The 18,831-nt window shown below is 40.9% G+C and overlaps 1 protein-coding gene across 7 annotated transcripts in view; it reads right to left on the minus strand.

The window, feature by feature from the left end:
* esrrga (estrogen-related receptor gamma a) overlaps nucleotides 1-18,831 on the minus strand; it is a 184,250-nt gene that overhangs the window by 35,458 nt on the left and 129,961 nt on the right. For 5 of the 7 annotated variants that reach the window (XM_067592714.1, XM_067592696.1, XM_067592705.1 and 2 more), the window contains 2 exons: nucleotides 14,715-14,843; nucleotides 531-641 (listed from right to left, as the gene is read on the minus strand). In XM_067592714.1, coding sequence (XP_067448815.1) covers nucleotides 531-641; nucleotides 14,715-14,843 — 240 coding nt within the window. The remainder of the gene's footprint in view (nucleotides 1-530; nucleotides 642-14,714; nucleotides 14,844-18,831) is intronic. The other 2 variants (XM_067592723.1, XM_067592679.1) reach the window with 1 other exon arrangement.

Genomic DNA, 18,831 nt, shown 5'->3' on the forward strand with positions numbered 1-18,831 from the left:
GCTAAATGAATACCTTTATAGTGAAATATTACACATATAAAATGTTATGACCCCAAACTGGTAGCAGTAGAGACAGGGAGATAAACTTGGTCCAAAACAGATGGGCTTCTTACCACCTTGTGTCTATTTATATGTGTGTGTAAATGTTTTTACTATCCAACTGTCTCCATTAGGATAGATACTGATGGAAAGCTAGTTCATTGTACTTCTAGGCTCTAAACAGTCACTCCTATCTATTACTTGTACACCGCCTGCACACAGTGATACAATATCAATGTGAAAATACAATATTTCTCTAAATTTCTAGGGAGGATCTTCCTTGTTTACTGTGCATCGCATGTTCTTCAGTGTTCCCTCTGTACGCAATATCACATGCTCTCGCCACTAAAGCACATATGTCAGTTTGTAGAATGTGAGTGGCTGTACACTGAGGACAGTGTGCAAATTCTTGTCCGTTGGTCAAGAAAAAGCTATTTTATGTACTGTTACCAGTCAGTTTTGTTTGATTGTGTGTGCGTGTGTGTTCTTACATGGCTTCTTGGGGGGCAGAGCCAGCTGTGGGTTCAGGTATGGACTGTTGTCTGCATCTATCCGGCGCTTATACTTCTGTCTTCCACCACGAACCCTGTCCAGACGAACACCTGTGAGAAATAACAGAGAGAGGAAGTGTGTGTCAATACACAGTGTGATACTTGCTTGAAAACAAAACAAGGAGAGACTTCATCTTTTTTGACTTAACAACAAGGCAAGAAAAATAACAGAAATCTCACAGTATGTAAGAGGGATAGACAGAGAGCGGAGATGAAGGGAAAGAGGGGGAGAGATGAAAAAAAAAACAGGGGCAGGTTACGTATTGAGAACAAGCATGTAAAGAGAAGAGTTTAAGACAAAGAGATGTCGAATAAAAGACATGAAAGTGGATTGGAGGAGGGTCACGTATGAGGTCTGGGTGTTAAGTGCTGATAACTGTGCTGCTTCTGTGGTGTATGCATGTGAGTATGTGTGTGCATGTTATACATGCACACACCTGCTAAAGTCACTTGCCTCTTTTATCGTACAACAAGATTAATTCATAACACACCACTTGTGTAAAAGGCTTGTCTCGTGTCTCTCTCTAGCTCTTTGACTTACTCTTTTCCTGTCTCTTGCCCAATTTCTGTCTCTCTGTTTCTCTCTCTCTCTCTCTCTCTCTCTGTCTCCTTAATTAATTGACACAAAGGAGCCCTAATTTAATTAGGCCTATCTCTCAGGGGATTGGATGTTACCGTGGTTACCACTTAAAGATGGATAAGGAAGACAGAGGTGTCATGTACCCTGGAGGAGGAGAGGAGAGGAGAGGAGGAACCTCTGAGGGCTGCGTAAATTTAAAAACTATCCCTAAGCTGAATATTTTGTACACACCTTTCATTAATAAACAAATCATTTCTAGGAGGGAATCAAAATGCAGACAGGTCTGACTAGTCTCTCTCTTACTCCTTTTATATCGACAAGGCATTTTCAAGAGTTTCAAGAGTCACTTTTTCTACAAATAAATATTGATTACGTTTGAGTCAACATTTTAACCTTTACCATGTTTCATTTACATTTAGTTTTGCTGATTTGATGTAATCAAGCATATCATTCTCAGGAAAATATCCACTGGCACTCAGGAAGATAGTTTTATATTTCTGGCAGCAGCAACAGTGGTGCCATCTGAATTAATACAAGAGAAATGGGAAGTCAGAGCACCACCGAAACCAAAATCTTCATCAACAGAGATCCAGGGAAAAAACTGACACTGATACCTGAGTCATCTGATAAGTGAATTAAAAGCCACAGCAGCCACAACTAAACATGTTGTATTTCTCTCCCTCTTTCAATTCTTGCCCTTTCCTTTCATAACATATCTCTTGTCTTTTCCTCAGAGTGCTTTCTTTCTAATTTCCTATATTTCCAGGGAAGGCACACATGATCATGAACTGGTTACAAGACTTGTTTTGATTTTCACCGCAATGGAGGAATTCTCAACTGGCACCTGTCATGTTAGAGGGTAAAAAGGAGTGAGAAAGGAAAACAGAAAAAAGACGTAGGTTATGAAGGAAAAGAAAAAAAGATAATGTAGCCAGAGGGAAAGTGATAAGCACTGAAAGGGAGAGAAGAACTGAACATCTCTTGATCCCCTACTGCTTCCCACACCATGAGTGGGAAACAGTTTAGTTTTATAGGGCTGATTTGTTCTGTTTTCTCTCTTTCTGTGTCTGAGATCAGTTTTACCACCTCCAACTCTGTCCCAGTGTCACTCTCTCCTTACTCCCCCTGTCCTGCAGTTCTTGCTCTCCATCCCCAATATTTCTTGTATTAGTGGCACTGTGCAAATGGAATAGTTTTGGGCACCCAAAGGGAGGTTGAATTGGGTCTAGGAGGATAAGAACCTTAGCCCCCCTCACTATAAAAGTAAAACTACAAAACACCCAGAAGTGTTTTATTAAGACATTATTGTATGTGTGTAAAAAAAGGAAAGTGAGACAAGTGAGAATGTAGAGAGAAAGAATTTTTAGCCATAATCCCGTAAAGATGACTTTCTTAGCTAAACTACCACAACTAATCCAAAAGAGATACACATGGAAGCAGGCAAACACACTGACACACACACGCATAAGTTGCTGAATAATGGAATTACTGGAAAACTAATTTTGGCTCCTGGTTTTTATGCTTGCTGTTATTGAAGATTTATATCTAATTGCAAATGTTTAAGTTAGGAAGCAGCTGGCTGGTTTGGCTGGCTTGGCCGATAAGTCCCTGAATGAGTATCAGACAGCTGCAGAGCAATCTGAAGGTTTGAACAACAGTATGCAAAGAGATCAGTTTCAAAATGCGCTGGCACTAAGCAGTTACTGAAAATTATTTAGATATAATCTCATATGTTTAAAATACCGTAATATGACATGAGACAAAAAACAATACTAATACAGTCTCTGATAAAATGGATTTAAAATGTTAAGAATTTGATTCAAATGTACAAACAGAGGGAAAAAGAGGAAGAGAGGGGCAAAGATAGCAAGAGAGCAAGAGACAGATTTGCTCACACATTGAGATTTAAATCCTCTGTAAAATCTGCTGACCATGTTTGAGACAACACACCTAAGAGATTTAACAGGAAGACTTTTGTTTTGGCAGCAAAAAGAAAAAATGACGAGGAATATTTCTGTGCATTCCCTGGCATTTGTACATGTGATTCCCTGTTTCATCTGTGTTTAGTACACATGTAAACTTTGACGGTCGCTTTTATTCAAAGCATTTTACAGTGACATGAGTATACTCATTCTTTTTTCTACGAGGGACATTTAGAAACCTCTAACTAGCCCAGGCAGCATTCAGCCCAGTGAACTGGGCATGACATGCATCTGTGTGTGTGTGTGTTTGTGTGTGTGTGCTTGAGACAGAGATAGGTAGACAGAAGGGCTGACAGTCCAGGTACAGTGGGGGGGCCAGTGTCAGCAAACGGTCAAGAAACTCTTAACTCCAGGGGGTACAAACCCACTCACACACCCGCTCTGTGCTTTTTCTCTCTCACACATACATTCTACTACAAGACGGAGCGAGACTGATAGAAAGCAGAAACAGAGTTGGAAAAGGCAGAGTACAGGAGAAGTGAGGAAAAAGGTATACAGATACAGACTGAATGAAACAAATGGTTTGAACAAAGGAAGACAAGTGTAGTGTCTCTGTGCACCAATGTCTGTACTGTAGCCTGTCTGTTACGACTTCACCCCCTGTGAAGATCTGCAATCACACACCTGCTTTGATCCACTTATGAGGAAAAATTCTAACAAAAAAATAAATGCAGTATGTAAAACATGCATGGTACCAGTAAACATTTTTTAATTGGCCTTTCACTGCTCCCATTATATATAATTGCCAGGAATTCTGAAAGCTTAAAGGTATACTATGCAGGATTTTCCTAAAACAATTTGTAGACTCTCTGGGGTCACGGTTCTGCACGATTTTGGTACAGCAGGAAATAATAGAAAGGTTACTGAAACAGTTTAGTTGTGCTGCAGTGGAAAAAGAAAAAAAGCTTTCTGTTTCCTGCAAGGAGTCAGAAAAGCTGCTGACAGCTGTTTTATGCTGATTTATGGTCTAACTGTATATAAAGTAGTTGAAGCTAGCTCCATCTCCAGCAGCTAAAACTGTAGCATGCTGCTCTAACACTGATGCTTCAGTATTAATAATCTAATGACGTCATATATAATAATATATCAGAGGGACCAAATCACTACTTATATTTTCATACTTTTAAACTACATTTTTCTCTCTCAGAACTGGTTCTTATGACGTGCTGTCTGACCTCGTCAGAAATCAAATGTGTTTATCGTTGTTCTGAACGGCTTCACTCAAAGGTGGAGTGAAAAGCCGTCTGTCACAGAGAGGGGAGGAGATGTGGTATTGATTCACTACAGAGATAACAAAGCATATTTTAATAATAGTGTTGCACTCGGTCAGTGTTATGGGTCTCTCGTTTGTCATTCTGACAGCATCAACACTACAGGGTAACCAGGCTACCTTGGCTTAGCCGGCTAGCATACACCCATGGGCATGCTACAGCTAAGTGGTGCGCTGGCAAAATGTTCTGGGTGGAACTCGCGCCCGAGAATCATTGTTCCATTGTTCCGCACATTCAATCAATGTTCCGCAGTGAATTATTAAACTGTATTGTTTAGGTCACGGAGTGTATTCTTCGTACAACCGCATGCACCGAACCGTAACGTCTGTACTGTGACAGTTTGTGACAAATACACGTACCGTTACACCCCTAATAATCCCTCCCAATCATTGCTCATGACCCACTAGAAGTGTATGTCAGTGTATTTATCTGCAGAGACCCTGTCCTCTGCCTGTATTTTCTTATTAGTTTGCTGTGTTTGGGACGCTTCTGGGCGTCAACCTTTGGGCAGTGGGTGTGTAGCCTCCAGTCAATATCAGTGTGCAGGTGTGAGGTCGGGACTCGAGGTGTAGCGACCAGGTTACATCGCTGTTTCTGTACCCTTCTGCAAGGTTGTGCGTATTTATCTGATTCACGGCTTTGTTCCTGCCAGCGCTGCTTGCTCTCTTCATTCAATCTCTAGCTCGCTCGATCACCGCTGCTCTCTCTCTCTCTCTCTTGCTCTGCTCTCAGCTCGCTTGTTGATCCGGGGAGGAGGGGCCAACTTTGAATGCTGTGTTTACAAACACCCACTGACAAATCCTCTATAGTATACCTTTAAACTGTGTCTGCAATGTTGAAAGAGAAACCCTTTGCCTGATTTGAGCTGTAAAGCATTGAGCCTTTGTGCCATAAAGTCATAGAGGAGATTGTCAAAGTAAATTACAACATTGAGACTGGTACATGCTGACAGCAATCTCAGTGAAAGTCTTGTCTACTCATTAACATGAATTTAATGATGATTATGATGATGATTAAAAGATTCTGCATATACCAACTTTAAAGGAGCAGACTGTCTATCACAAAAAGCTACATCCTTGTTGTCTACTTTGTGTCTCTTTTGTGTTCAAACACAAATATACACACACTTTCTGCTACATGCCCACTTTTTCTCTAGCACACACAAACTCCCACATGCAGATTCTCATTTTTTCCTCTCTTTTCCTTATACCTAAAAGACCCAGTGCTGTGCTGAGCTCACTTCATAAAGAGCCCTCTCTAACTACCTCATCTATTTTCCACCAAATTAACTCTCTCTCAGCACTGATTAATGATCAAATCTAAATGAATCAAATTAAAAATTGAAAATTATATTTCCAAAGCCCACAAAAAAGAGACAGGAGGAGGCTAGGGGGAGAGTGAGAGTGCTCTACCTCCTCTTAACAAATGAGCCTTCAAATCATAAAGAATGGGCAGGAGAGGAGAAGAGAAGAGAGGAGAGGAGAAGAGAGGAGAGCAAAGGAGAGCAGAGGAGAGGAGAAATGGAAGGATGGGGGGGATTAAAAATATAAAGAGGAAAAAAGGCAAGGGAAGAACAGAATAATTGCACAGTGAATGGGGAAGAAATGGAGAGAAATGGAAAGAAATAAAATTTAGATAAAATATGATAAAAAGCATTAAAGGAAGATTATGATATAAGAAAGTGTAGAAAAAGAGAACAGAGGAGAAAAGAGTAGAGCGTAGGTTGTGAAATGAGAGGAGAAGGGGCGGAAGGGGGTAATGGATGGCCTAGTAAACAAAAGAAGAAAGGAGAATGAGGGGAAAAAATGAAATGAGAGAGAAAAGGAAAGATGAAGTGAGGGCGAATAAAGGAAATGAGATATGAACAGAATAATGAGAGAAAAGGAAGGGGTCTGTGAAGAAAAGGATACATCTGGAGGTCTAGACTTTGTGCAGCTTTAATTATTATGTCAACACCTCTACTTAGTCCACAGCTTCCACCTCTGCACACTCACATACACACACCCACAAAAATAGAATAAACAGAATAAACTGTATTTGATACCATGTAATGAAATTTTAAGTAACAACATTTTTACCACTTTAAAACACTGTACACACAGTAAAGAATGCACACACACACAAACACAGTGACAGTGATGAAGGTGAATCATTCCTATCGTGGGAATATAGCTGTCTGTCAATAGTACGACCTGCACTGATCACATCAGCATAGATTTTACACTGCACCGGCGTCACTCTGTGTCAGTGTGTGTGGTTGTGTGTGTGTGTGTGTGTGTGTGTGTTTGAACAGTTGAGGGATTGAGAGTGGAATGCCTTTGACACCTAAGTGCTTTTGAAGAGAGAACGGGGGGTGAAGAACAAATGGAAAGAGTGAGAAAGACAGAGAAAGACAGAGGAGAGGAAAAGGGAAAAGAAGATGGAGAGGACAAGACAAAATGGATTGATTTCAGATGACCAATGATATGATAAGAGAAGGACCAAGAAGAGCGAGGGTGGGTGCAAACAAGAGTGAGGGAGAGAGTGGAGAGAGACAAAGAGAGAGACAAAAAAGCACAAGAGGAAGAGAGCATTTGTAGATGAAGAAGAGTAAACAGAGAGAGGGAGAGGAAAAAAGAAGAGAGTACTTTTATGGTAATTGAAGTTGTAACGGTTGAAATCTCTCTCCCACCTTAGACCAGGTTATCACCTTATGTTTCTGTATGAATGTGTGTGTGTGTGTGTGTGTGTGTGTGTGTGTGTGTGTGTGTGTGTGTGTGTGTGTGTGTTCAACCGCAGTGTTGATGTAATAACATAAAGGGTTTTCCTATGTGGGTTTTAGGACTGATGGGTGAGTATATTGGGCAAGACAACAAACCCATTTGAATCAAATGTATGTGTGTGCTCATCTATGAGTCTACTGCAAGTGAGTAAGAAGAAGAATTAAATTAGGGAGAAAAACATAAACATATGTTCATATCTTTTACATGTAGTGCATATAAAGCTAAGGGAACACAGAATATTAGTTTCTTATTTACAGGAAGTGGTTCATTCAGGATGTTAAGATATCAAAACAGTGTCAGAATGAAGAAGATGTCATTTGTATTTGCATTAGCAGTATGAGTGTTGTTCTTTTAAGCTTGTAAAAGTGAGAGTTTAAGGAAAGAAATCAAAATAAAGAGAGCATAAGAGAGGGCTGGAGGGGAGGTTAAGAGGAAGGTGTGTGTAGTGTCATGCAGTGACGCTTGTTTAGACCAGAACAGATCAGAACAGCACTGCCTGAGGCAGCGGGCAGGTGGCTGTCACTGGTGTGTGAATATGTGTGTGTTTGTGTGAATGTGGGCATGTGTGTGAGTCAGTGTGAGGTCCCTTAAAAAAAATGTTGCCTTTTCCACATTAATGGCCATTTTCCTTTTAAGACCGTGTTTATGAAATATATTGATTCATCTGCATCTATCTGATCCACATTTACTGTGCATCTAAATTTTCCTACAGAGCTCAGGAAATCCTAGCAGACTTAAGGCTTTTATTGTCTTCCATGTTTATAGAAATATTGCCAAGATGAGCTGATGACAAAGGACAAAAACAGCTTTCTCAGGATTAATCCAGTGTTGAAAAAATATTACTCTTGTGAATGTTTTTTGCTAAAATCAGAAAGTCTTGTCAATTATTATTTTAGCTCATTTGATAGAAATGGAATTAATTCATATTTATATTGCTGGGATATTTCCAAGTGGAGTTTGCTTGACAGTTTGATGAAAACACAGTTATTGTGACATGTCACATACAACAGAAAAAATGGCTAGATCTGGCTATTCCCAAAGAGGTTGATTAGTGCATTTAGCTTCTAAAACCCCAATATCTATCCCCCCTCCCCCTCCAGTCCCATCCGCGGTACTTTGATGTGTCTGGATGTGGTTTCTTCCTGCTTCCTCTCCTCTCCTCACCTCTCCAGAAAAACAGAAACAAAGTGTATGTGAGAGAGAGCGGACCACTTAGGCAGATCTCTGGTCACAGTATTTCCATTATCGCTCCTTTCTAGCTGGGATGCAACCAGATGCCAGTCACACACACCAACACTCACACACACTTACTCGGGACAGACGCTACAGGGCCAGATTTAGCTACAAGTTTCCCATGGGGAAACACCAGACGCCACCAGTTGTCTGGCGCTCCCCTCCTCTATTTCCCCCGTCCTCTCCTCTTGTCTCCTCTCCTCATCACTCTGGTCCTCTCCTTATCACACGCTTAATCCTCCTCTCCTCTGTTCCTTCCTCTATTCTCCTTTACTACACTATTACCTAGCATTTATTTCATATACTACTTTACCTTTACAATAACTGACATCTTTCAAGAAATGTCTCCTTCATGAGAGACAAATAGTCTTTGTGGGTTTTATATGTAAACATGTGTGTTGGCCAGTCTTCTTGATTGTGGTGTGTATGACTGAATGTGTGTGCAGCAGCGAGACTGGGTAGCACTAGTCAGGATCGTTGAGCTATGAGGAGAGTTATGACGCACACCACCAGCTGTATACAGACACCAAACACACACAAGCACTGACACTCACACAGACTGGGGCCTTCCACCCGATCTCACTCATTAGGTCTTAGAGGCCTTAGGGAGCACGGCCAAAGTTGGCATGAGCTGTGTGTGTGTGTGTGTGTGCATGTGTGGGGCAATGTGCCAAGGTTTATATTTGCAGTCGGTGGACTTGTCTCTCTAGTAGTCTACCATCTGAATCCAGCTGGCCGTATACGGCTTTATAGAGATGGAGGCTTTGGTCTTGGACTCAACCCATTCTGTCTGTTTAACTACGATTCATCAGACGTGCTATCATCAAAGCTGCCATGTTGTAAAGGAGCAAATCTGTCAATATGACCATATGTACAGTATACTGACTATCGCTGGCTCCTGGATTCTGTGTCTCTGCCAAAGCCTTTCATGTTCAAATGTCTGATCTGTGCTTTGTATTCAGTTCATGACAATTCTACGCATTACTTCTGATGTTGAATGTATTATGTCGGTCTTGCCTCGCCATTTTTGTATACATTTGTATAAACTGTCACAGCTAGAGCGTTATTACTAAGGGTGTAATGGTACACAAAATTTACTGTTCAGTATGTACCTCGGTTTTGGGGTCATGGTTCTGTACAATTTCAGTACAACAGGAAAAAAAGAAAGGTAGAAAATAATATTTTGGTTATTTATATTGAAAAATGTAAACATCCAACAATGGCTCATTGGCCAAAACTATTAATGAGACAGTTTGCTGCAGTGGAAAAAGAAAACTTTTCTGTTTCTTGAAAGGAGTCAGGAAAGCTGCTGACAGCTGCTTTATGCTGATTTATGGTCTAACTGTAAATAAAGTGGTTGAAAGTAGCTCCACCTCCAGCAGCTACAACAGTAACATGCTGCTCTAACATTGATGCTTCAATATTAATAATCTAATGATGTCACATATAATAATATATCAGTCACAAGGACCAAACCACTAGCTCTTATGACATGCTGTCTGACCTCGTCAGAAGTCAAATGTGTTTATCGTTGTTCTGAACGGCTTCACTCAAAGGCGGAGTGAAAAGCCGACCGTCACAGAGAGGGGAGGAGGACGAGGTGATGCAGTATTGTTTCACTACGGAGATAACGGAGCATATTTTAATAATAGTGTTGCAGTCAGTCAGTGTTATGGGTCTCTTGTTTGTCTTTCTGATGGCAGCAACACTACAGGATAATCTGGCTACTTTGGCTAAGCTGGCTAGCATACACCCATGTAGAAGGGTCTATCTGCAGTCTTACAGACCTACAAGACACACTCACTTTACCCCCCATGTACCGTTACACCCGTCATTATTACCACGTGCTTGTTTACAGATTTATAAAACTTAAATAAATACACCAAATAAAATAAAAATGTATTTCTGAGGTCAGCATGTGTTAAAAACCTCTTTTAGCCGTCTCCTGTTTCATTATTTTCCATCTAAGCTTTTACCTGAAATTATACCCCGGTCCCCCCCTTCTCTCTGGGCAGATTTAAGCCCCGCCCCTGCGACCTTTCAGTCTTCAGCTGACGCATCATTATGACCTCATTAAAAATGGACAGACAGCCATTGCCAGAGGGGAAGTTCTCATAATATAGTCAAGCCTTTTAATTGCCTTGCTCCAGAAATTAGCTGTTACATATTGGTGGGTGGTGTGCCCCATGTTCGTTCCTTCCTTTACTTTATCCCCCGCTTCTTTATTCCTCTTCACATTTTTAGTTGAGAAACATCCAATGTTCCACACATACAGGTTTGTGTGTGCGTTTGTATTCACATGATTGTGTGTGTTTAAGAGAACATGTAAGGAAACAGCTCCACTCTGAGTTGGTTTACTGACCCTCTGGCCTCTTGGTCTCCCCTCTCTCTCTCTGTCACACACACACACACACACACACACACAAACACACACACACACACACACACTTCCTTGCTGCCTCACTTGCTCTTCATCTCACCCTCTCTGTCTCCCACGGCGACAAAGCTAATTTGAGGCAGATCTTGCCCTGAGGGGTAAACTACAGCATCTACACACACACACACACACATACACACACACACACACACACACAAGCTGCATGTCCTCCACCCCACTCCCATTCCACCGTTACCACTTTATCTTCACCTTTCTCCCGTGAGCTAGCCCCTGACAACTGCAGTTAGCTCTGAAGCTAACTGATCCAGCCACTTATCATTATCATCTATGCAATTCTGCTGCAACGATGCTCACAGCCAGAAGGGCAGCATAAAACACAGTAGGTGAAGTTCCTAAATGAGTGTTTGTCGTGTGTGTGAGGAAGTGTTCCTCCGGTGTGATAACATCTTTTACCAGGTTGTAACAATGTGCTATACTGTACACTGGTCTTTCATCTCATGACAAAGACGTACATTATTATTAGTCCACTGTAAAATGTTGTTGAACAAGACCTTACCTCATTTGCTAACAAAAGACAAATATTTTTGAGGATGAAATACAACACAAAGTTGCCTAAGATAGTCAAAACTTGTCTTTTAAAAAGACTGTCAGCATCAGATAAATCATGGTAATTGTTTTGACACTTTAAGTCACGGACTGGCAAATTGAATAGTTTCCAGACTCTATCTTATTCTATATTTCAGAATTAAATTTGCAGTAGATTCGATTTTTTTTATGGATAATATTTCAATAAACTTTTTTCAGTGAATTTTCCTGCAATTTCATTTGACACCAGTACATTATAATAGGTTTGTTCAATTTTAGAAGAATAATTGAAGAAGGATGTCTAAAGAGAAATTTACCTGCAGCATGCAGTAGTTCTTAAAATGAATGAAAACTAAAACATATTATAAACAAATACCGCCAGTAGAATATAGCAAGGGTGAGGGAATACATTTAGCTCCTTTTTATAGTTGTTGATCTTTTTCAAACTTCCCATGGGTTGAAAAAGAGTGAAAATGAGGAAATATAAGAAAATGGATGTGTCAATTTTCCAAATGACCCTTATTCATATGTAGAGCGGGACCCCCTGTATTAAATTCACACCCAGCACAACAAATGGGGTGGTGGTGGTCTGTCAGGTTGATGTATATATATGTAGGCCTTGGTGTGTGTGTGTGTGTGTGTGCGCGTGATATATGTGTGTGGAGCAGTGAAGCAGCGGCAACAAAAGGCAGCTATTTGTTTGCCTGTTCAGGACAGAAGGCAAACACATATCCCTCAGATATATATCCACACAAATACAGTAAATTCCTCCATAATAAAACAAGAGGTTTGATAATTTGCTGTTAAGAACGAGTGTGTAAGTTTGGTTCTCTAATTGGTTTAGTTGTCAAACCACATCCTTAGTATCCTTCAGGCATCCTTAAAATCCACAGCATAAAAACCTCTCTCTGTTTGTCATTCCCTTTCAATCATTGCTAAGCAAAATCTCAGTAAAATATATTATACTGTATATTATATCAAACTATTGCATGACAAAGGAAATGATGAATAAAAATATTTCCATTGCAAGTGACAGCTTTGTTTGGAATTTATGGACATGTGGGTAATGTGGTTTCAGTGTCCAGTAGGAGGATGTATTCTGAGCTGTGTGAACTGTGAGACAATTGGAGCTGCCAATAATACATGTGCTTACACGTGTGTGTGTGTGTGTATTTGTGGCCACACACACATACACGAGACAAAACAGGAGATGAGACATGGGTTCTGCCTATGTCAGATCAACCGGGAGAACAAACGCTACGACAGCAGCTTGTTGGGAACGTGTGTGTGTGTGTGTGTGTGTGTGTGTGTGTGCAAAAAAAGAGAGGGAGAGAAAGACAGAGGGGATCGAGAGAGAAAGAGAGACATGAGCATGGGTTTGCAGTGAAGTGAAACTCGGGCTTTTGGAGGCAGTGATGGGTCTCAATATATCTGTGTATTTTATGTGAGTGTTTCTGGGTGTGTTTGAAGCTCTGAGGTACATGGTGAAAGTTTTGTTAATATTATCTTCCCTTTTATGGCATTTTGTTGTTTGTAGAAGTGACAGAGAGAATATTTTAAAGACAGGGACAAGCTCCAGCTCAGTTGAGATGGCATGATAAAAAAAATTTCAGGCACCTGATTTTTAGTTGTTGTTGTTTTGTTTTTTTCATTTTAGCCTTTTTACTACAATTTTAAGTTTCAGTCACAATTTCCATCATTATGTTATTGAACGTTTAATGTACTTTTAGAGAAAATTAAATAAAGACAACTTTTACATAGTTTTTTGTTTGCAAAGACATGTTTTTATGGATAATTTCAGTTTTGTCATGGAAAAAACAATCATAAAATATTTTTTGCAATAGATTTTGCAGATTAAATTAATGCTGAATGTGTTTTTTTTTTTTATTCAGAGCCACGCTTTAAAATGTGACATTAACCATGTAATGTTCTCAACCCATAAAGCATTTGTATTAACACCATATTATCAACACTGCAATGGTTTTGTTATCCACTAAAACCATCTACTGCAAACTGTGATAGTCCTCACATAATGATGGTTAAAATCTGCTGGTATGTACGAGATGCTGCCAACAGGATGAAGAGAACAGTGAGTGGAGAGGAGAACGGACGGATGAAAGGCATGAGAGAAGCAACAGAAACAGTACAATAATACTGAGTGGGAGAACTGGAGGGAGAAATGAAGACAGGAATGGATGGAGGGAGGGCTGGCATGCGTCGGCAAAGGCACGCTCCCTGACCACTGTAAGGAAGGGGGCGTAGGCCAGGTCTCCCATCAATTACAACCTTGACCCTCCTCTCTTCTCCTTTCTCTCTCACACACTTTCTGCTTCATTCAACCATCCTCCCCCTGCCTCTCATCCTCCCCTGGTCCCTCTCCTCTGCTCCTATAAATCAATCTCTTCTACCTACCTTCTTCTCCTCCCCCTAGCTTTCTCCCACCTTCCCCCTCCCACTATCCCTGTTTCTTAGCCTCTCTCTCTCTCTCTCTCTCTCTATCGGCCCTCCTCTTCATCCCTTGCCACTCCTCTCTCTCCTTTCATCGTTGGAAGTGCAGTGGGAGTAGAAAGGTCAGAGGTGGGAAGACGAGAGGGAGAGAAAGAGGCAGAGGCAAGGAGGGAGTGTGAAAATGAGAAAGTGAGTGTATTTAATCAAAGTGGTGTGGGGGCAGATAATATCTTGGGGATTTTTTTGTTGTTTTTTTTGACGTTTCTTCACCGCCGTAGTACTGCTGATTCATGCTTAAGCAACAGAATTGGAAAATGGGTCAAAATTATCCTGTTATTTCTATTTGTACCTAATTTTAGTAAAACAATGACATAGCCGATGTCTGGAAGTGTCTGTGTCTCCTTGTGTGTGTGTGTGTGTGTTCATTCAGAAACTATTGTATGAGACTTGTGTTTGTGGAGGTGAAAGGTGAACATACACAGGGAGAGAAGAGAAGAATGTAGCTCAATGCTAAGTGTAAAACAGACAAGAGATAAAGAGAGCCATGAATAAATTCAGAGATGTTGAAAAAACAGCAGAAAGTGAGACATAAAGAAGAGGCATATAATACAAATAGAAATAGATAATGACATACTTTAAAAGGAGTATTAAGAATTTCTTAGTGAAGTGTTACATGTAGCACTGTTAAATATAAATAAATCATTTCATACCTTGGTGTATCTTGGTACACTGAATAGACTGCTGCCTTGTATTTGTGGCATTTTTGGTTTCTCAAAATAAAGACCACATTTCCCCTAAACCCCATAGCTTCCTGTCCCAAAATGCTACATGTAGCACAGCTAACAGAGGAAGATAAGGAAGAGACCTTTTCCCTTACCCTCCCTCAGCATGCCCACAGTCAGACACTTCATGAAGCGGCAGGCCTGGCACGACTTGCGTCTCCTCTTGGTGATCTCACACTCGTTGGTGGCTGGACAGCTGTACTCAATGTTGCCTGTGGCATGTAGACATGTTGGAGGAACACAGAAGGAAAGATTTCATTTCAGAAAGAAACCTCTACAGATAGACAATCTGTAGTCAATATGTCCTGCTGCACATAGACGTAGGAAAACAACATAAATAAATGTTTGAATTTCTATTGACTAGACAGACACAGAATGCAAGAAAAAATTCTGAAATACTGTAGTGGATAGACACAGTAGTTATACACATATAAGGAGATAATCCAGGAATTTATGAACATTGACCCCAACACTGTTACGTTGATCCTGACTTTTGATCTTCAGATGCCGCTTTGTTGGCATAGTGACCATATATAGAGCAAGCACTGAGCTCAAATCCTTTAATACTCCTTTGTTAAATTACCAATTTGTTTAAGAAACTGGTAAAAAAAAAAAACTATGTGTTTGTGACATGTCTGTTAAGATGATGTGTGTGTCTTACATGGGAACATACTGTATGTGCAGATGTCATGGCTAGAGCAAGCCGAGGTTGCGTGACTTGGTGACACTCTTGTGCAGAGCTCAGACTAAGATTATTAGCTGATGTAAGTCTATTAACTTCACAACCCTGGCCGACGACAAAACCAGAATTGTGTGAGAGGCTAATACCACTTTTACCTTTTGACTGCCTCACTATCTCTTTTCTTCACACTGCAGGTAACTTCTGCAGCTAATGTCTAACCATCTCTTGTGTCTTCTGTGTTCTTTGTCTTTACCCTGTTTTATTCTGTTATTCACTCTCCTCCAGTTCTGCTCATCACCTCTGCTTAGTTATTTGTTTCCACCCAGTACAGAAGCAAAGCACAGTTATGGATTTGTTGGGCCCAACTGGCCTTTTACAAAATTAATAAAAAAAATTGTTCCTTTGTTTAGGAAAGTGAGCTGTGATGCGGTATAATTTAAAAATAGCTTTTCCCCCTGCTTCTTGTGCCCACCTGACGACTACAGTACCCCAGCAAGCTAATGCATCTCCCACTGAAACAGAGTAAACAGTGATTGCTATTGACTGCTGCTGTGGAGAGGATGTTTTCTCATTACTGGGCTGATTAAGGGGGCTAGTTAGCTTGGGAAAAGGCTAAATGCACAAACACTTCTTAATGGGTAACAAGATGCTCATTAATTGGCCTTGTTAGTTAAAGTAAAGGCTAAACATGCTAAATGCTGGGAGACGCCTTACAGTCTAATGGACACTACTAATGGGACAAGTTAGCTTACATCCAACCTTAACATATGGATGGTACACTAGGAGCAGATTAATTCAGCAATTAAGAGGGACACTTACCTAGCACTAAGGCTAAATGTGCTAATAACACAGAATCTGTGCTGGTTAATGGGTAGTCAGTAATAGGGCTTGTACGTGTAAGGCTAAACAGGCTAGCACTGCTAAGTGAAGACACTTATAGAGCTGGTAGCACTAAGGCTAAATACATTAAACCCCCACTGTGAAAAAATAGAATAACTTATATAGATGGTGAGTGCTACTGTGGAATTAGGCATGAATATGTCATAATAATGCACACTATCAATGTTAATTAAACTGACACCTATGACAGAAATAACAATGTTTGTGTATGTTGAATTTGCAGTACCTAAACTCAACAGTGATTAGTACCTCAACTAGAACTGCTACACTCTTTAATACTGGCATGTTTGTACAAAAGGTGCTAGATGTTACGTACTGTACGTATACAGAGAGAAGGTGGGATAGGCTTACATTAGGGGCTGATACAAAGGTGTGTTACCCGGCTGTATACTCTTTGTATGCTCAGACATAGACATAAGCATCCTTCTTCAGAGTGAGGGCACAGGGCAGGAATTAGAAAAGAAGGGTTAACACCAGAACGTCATAGCTCTGTGTGTGTGTGTCTGTGTCTTTCTTTCCACCTTTATGTGTCTTATTGTGCACTGGGGTGAGCTTAGATCAGAGTGGTTCTTGGCTGCTTCTATGTATAACCTGTGAGTTTGAATGTGTGTCTGTTGGTGTGAGTGGGGGGGGGGGGGGGGGGGGGGGGGGGATATATGAGGGCCTCAAATCCCCTGCAATCTCCTTTGAGATGTGTGTGTATGTCCACCTGCTGCATAACAATTGACCACTATTGTACAGACTGTGTAATATGAATGTTTGTGTGTCTGTAGCTGGCCGAACTCCATACTTTGTGCTTTGTCTGACTCTCCTGACGTTACGCCTCTAACTTCCTCTTGAAATAAACTCAGTCACTCCCTCTCATTCTGCTTCTTTTTTTGATAGCTGGGTCTTTACTAGTTAATTTAACTGGAGGGCAACAGAACATATCGAGAGAGGGAGACATACTGATGACAATGCAACAAGGGTCCTGGCCAGATTTGAATATAACACACTGCATTGCTCTTAACCTTAATTCAATATCAAAGTATTTGCAAACATTTAGGAATTTAGTAATTTGTTTATTTTCTTTATGGCTGCATGAAACAAGAGGACCTAAACTCACCTTTTTCTTTACCTAACAGAACTCTCACATACCCTCACTTGTTTGATCGTCACACCTATCGTACCATTCCTACCACACCTTTCACTGCTCTAATCCACCTTTCTTTTTCCCCACTTGCTTTTTCTCTCTTCCCTTTTCATCGCCCTATCCCTCCCTCTCCCACACTTTGCCCTCCTCCTCACTCCCCTTTATCCCTCTCTCTCAATAAGGGAGTGATAGATGCAGGTTGTCAGGTGTCGCTGGACTGACGCCATAGAAACAGCAGCTGCCAGAGCCACTTCCTCCATGCTGCGACACACACATGCACTCCTATACACACATACACACACGCCGCTAATTCCTTCCTACATTTGTGTGCCCAGTCTACCCTCCTCCTTCTCCTCTCTTTCTCCCATTCCTCGTCTCAACTTATTGTTCATCCAAACAGGTGTATACTCCTCCTCTCCTCTCCTCTCTTCTCCTCTCCTCTTTTCTCCTCTCATCTCCTCTCATCTCCTCTCCTCTCCTCTCCTCTCCTCTCCTCTCCTCCACCCCATGCTCTCCTCCCTGTCCAGCTGGAGGTGTTTTTTTGGTGATTACCTGCGGTTTTATTGGCTAATGGGTTGAAACATACCAATATGTCTGCCGCTGCCCATCTGAGGCTGGCCCTGCTTTCCAGCCAAGATACACACACTAACACACAACCACGCACAAACACAGGCATATGTGCACAGACGTACACATAAACCTGCACTCATTTACATGGATAAACACAAGCCCACACACAGACACACAGGCAAGCAGACATCCACACTGTCTGTGGATGAGTTTGGCTTGTGTGATAGCCAAAGATAATGTCATGACCCATTTGTTCCAGCAAATCCAATACTGCTCAGTCTGCTTCTAAACACACATTAACAGTAGTACTGTTGCTCAAACACTGATAAAAAAAACTTATATTTGTTAGATTTTCCCTTTAAATTCTAGTGTCCATTCAACCTTGGAATATTGCTTGTGTAAATGTATCATGAGTGGACTATTAGTAATTTCTTGATAAACATAAAGAAACTTTTATGTAATTTTGACCAAGAACAGCTTCCCATTCTTTTTGCTCACCGAACTTGTTTATCATCACAACCTTTCGTGACAATGGCCCTGTGACTAGCTTTGTCAAAGCATTGACCCATAACCGATACCTCCTGCTTTCCTGATCTGCAACATGTCCACTAAGGGAGGATTACAAATAAAGAGAAAATGAGGGAGCAAGAGAGAGGGGGACAAAGCATTGCTTTAAATCTATTCAAGGTCATACTCCAAAGAGGCTCTACTGTCAACATGGCATCATACCTATATGTTTGCCGAGCTCTTGTATTTAATCTATAACTGTGTTCTCACCTATGTAACCTTTAACAAGCCCTCTAAATGAAATGAGACATCTGGAATTGGTCAACTATTAGACGGCGCAGCAATGACAGAGGAATTAGGGGTTAAACCTATACACAGAGTGATTACAAGGTCGTTTTGGTGTCCAGGT

Source organism: Thunnus thynnus, chromosome 1 (genome assembly GCF_963924715.1).
Source record: "Thunnus thynnus chromosome 1, fThuThy2.1, whole genome shotgun sequence".
NCBI lineage: Eukaryota > Metazoa > Chordata > Actinopteri > Scombriformes > Scombridae > Thunnus > Thunnus thynnus.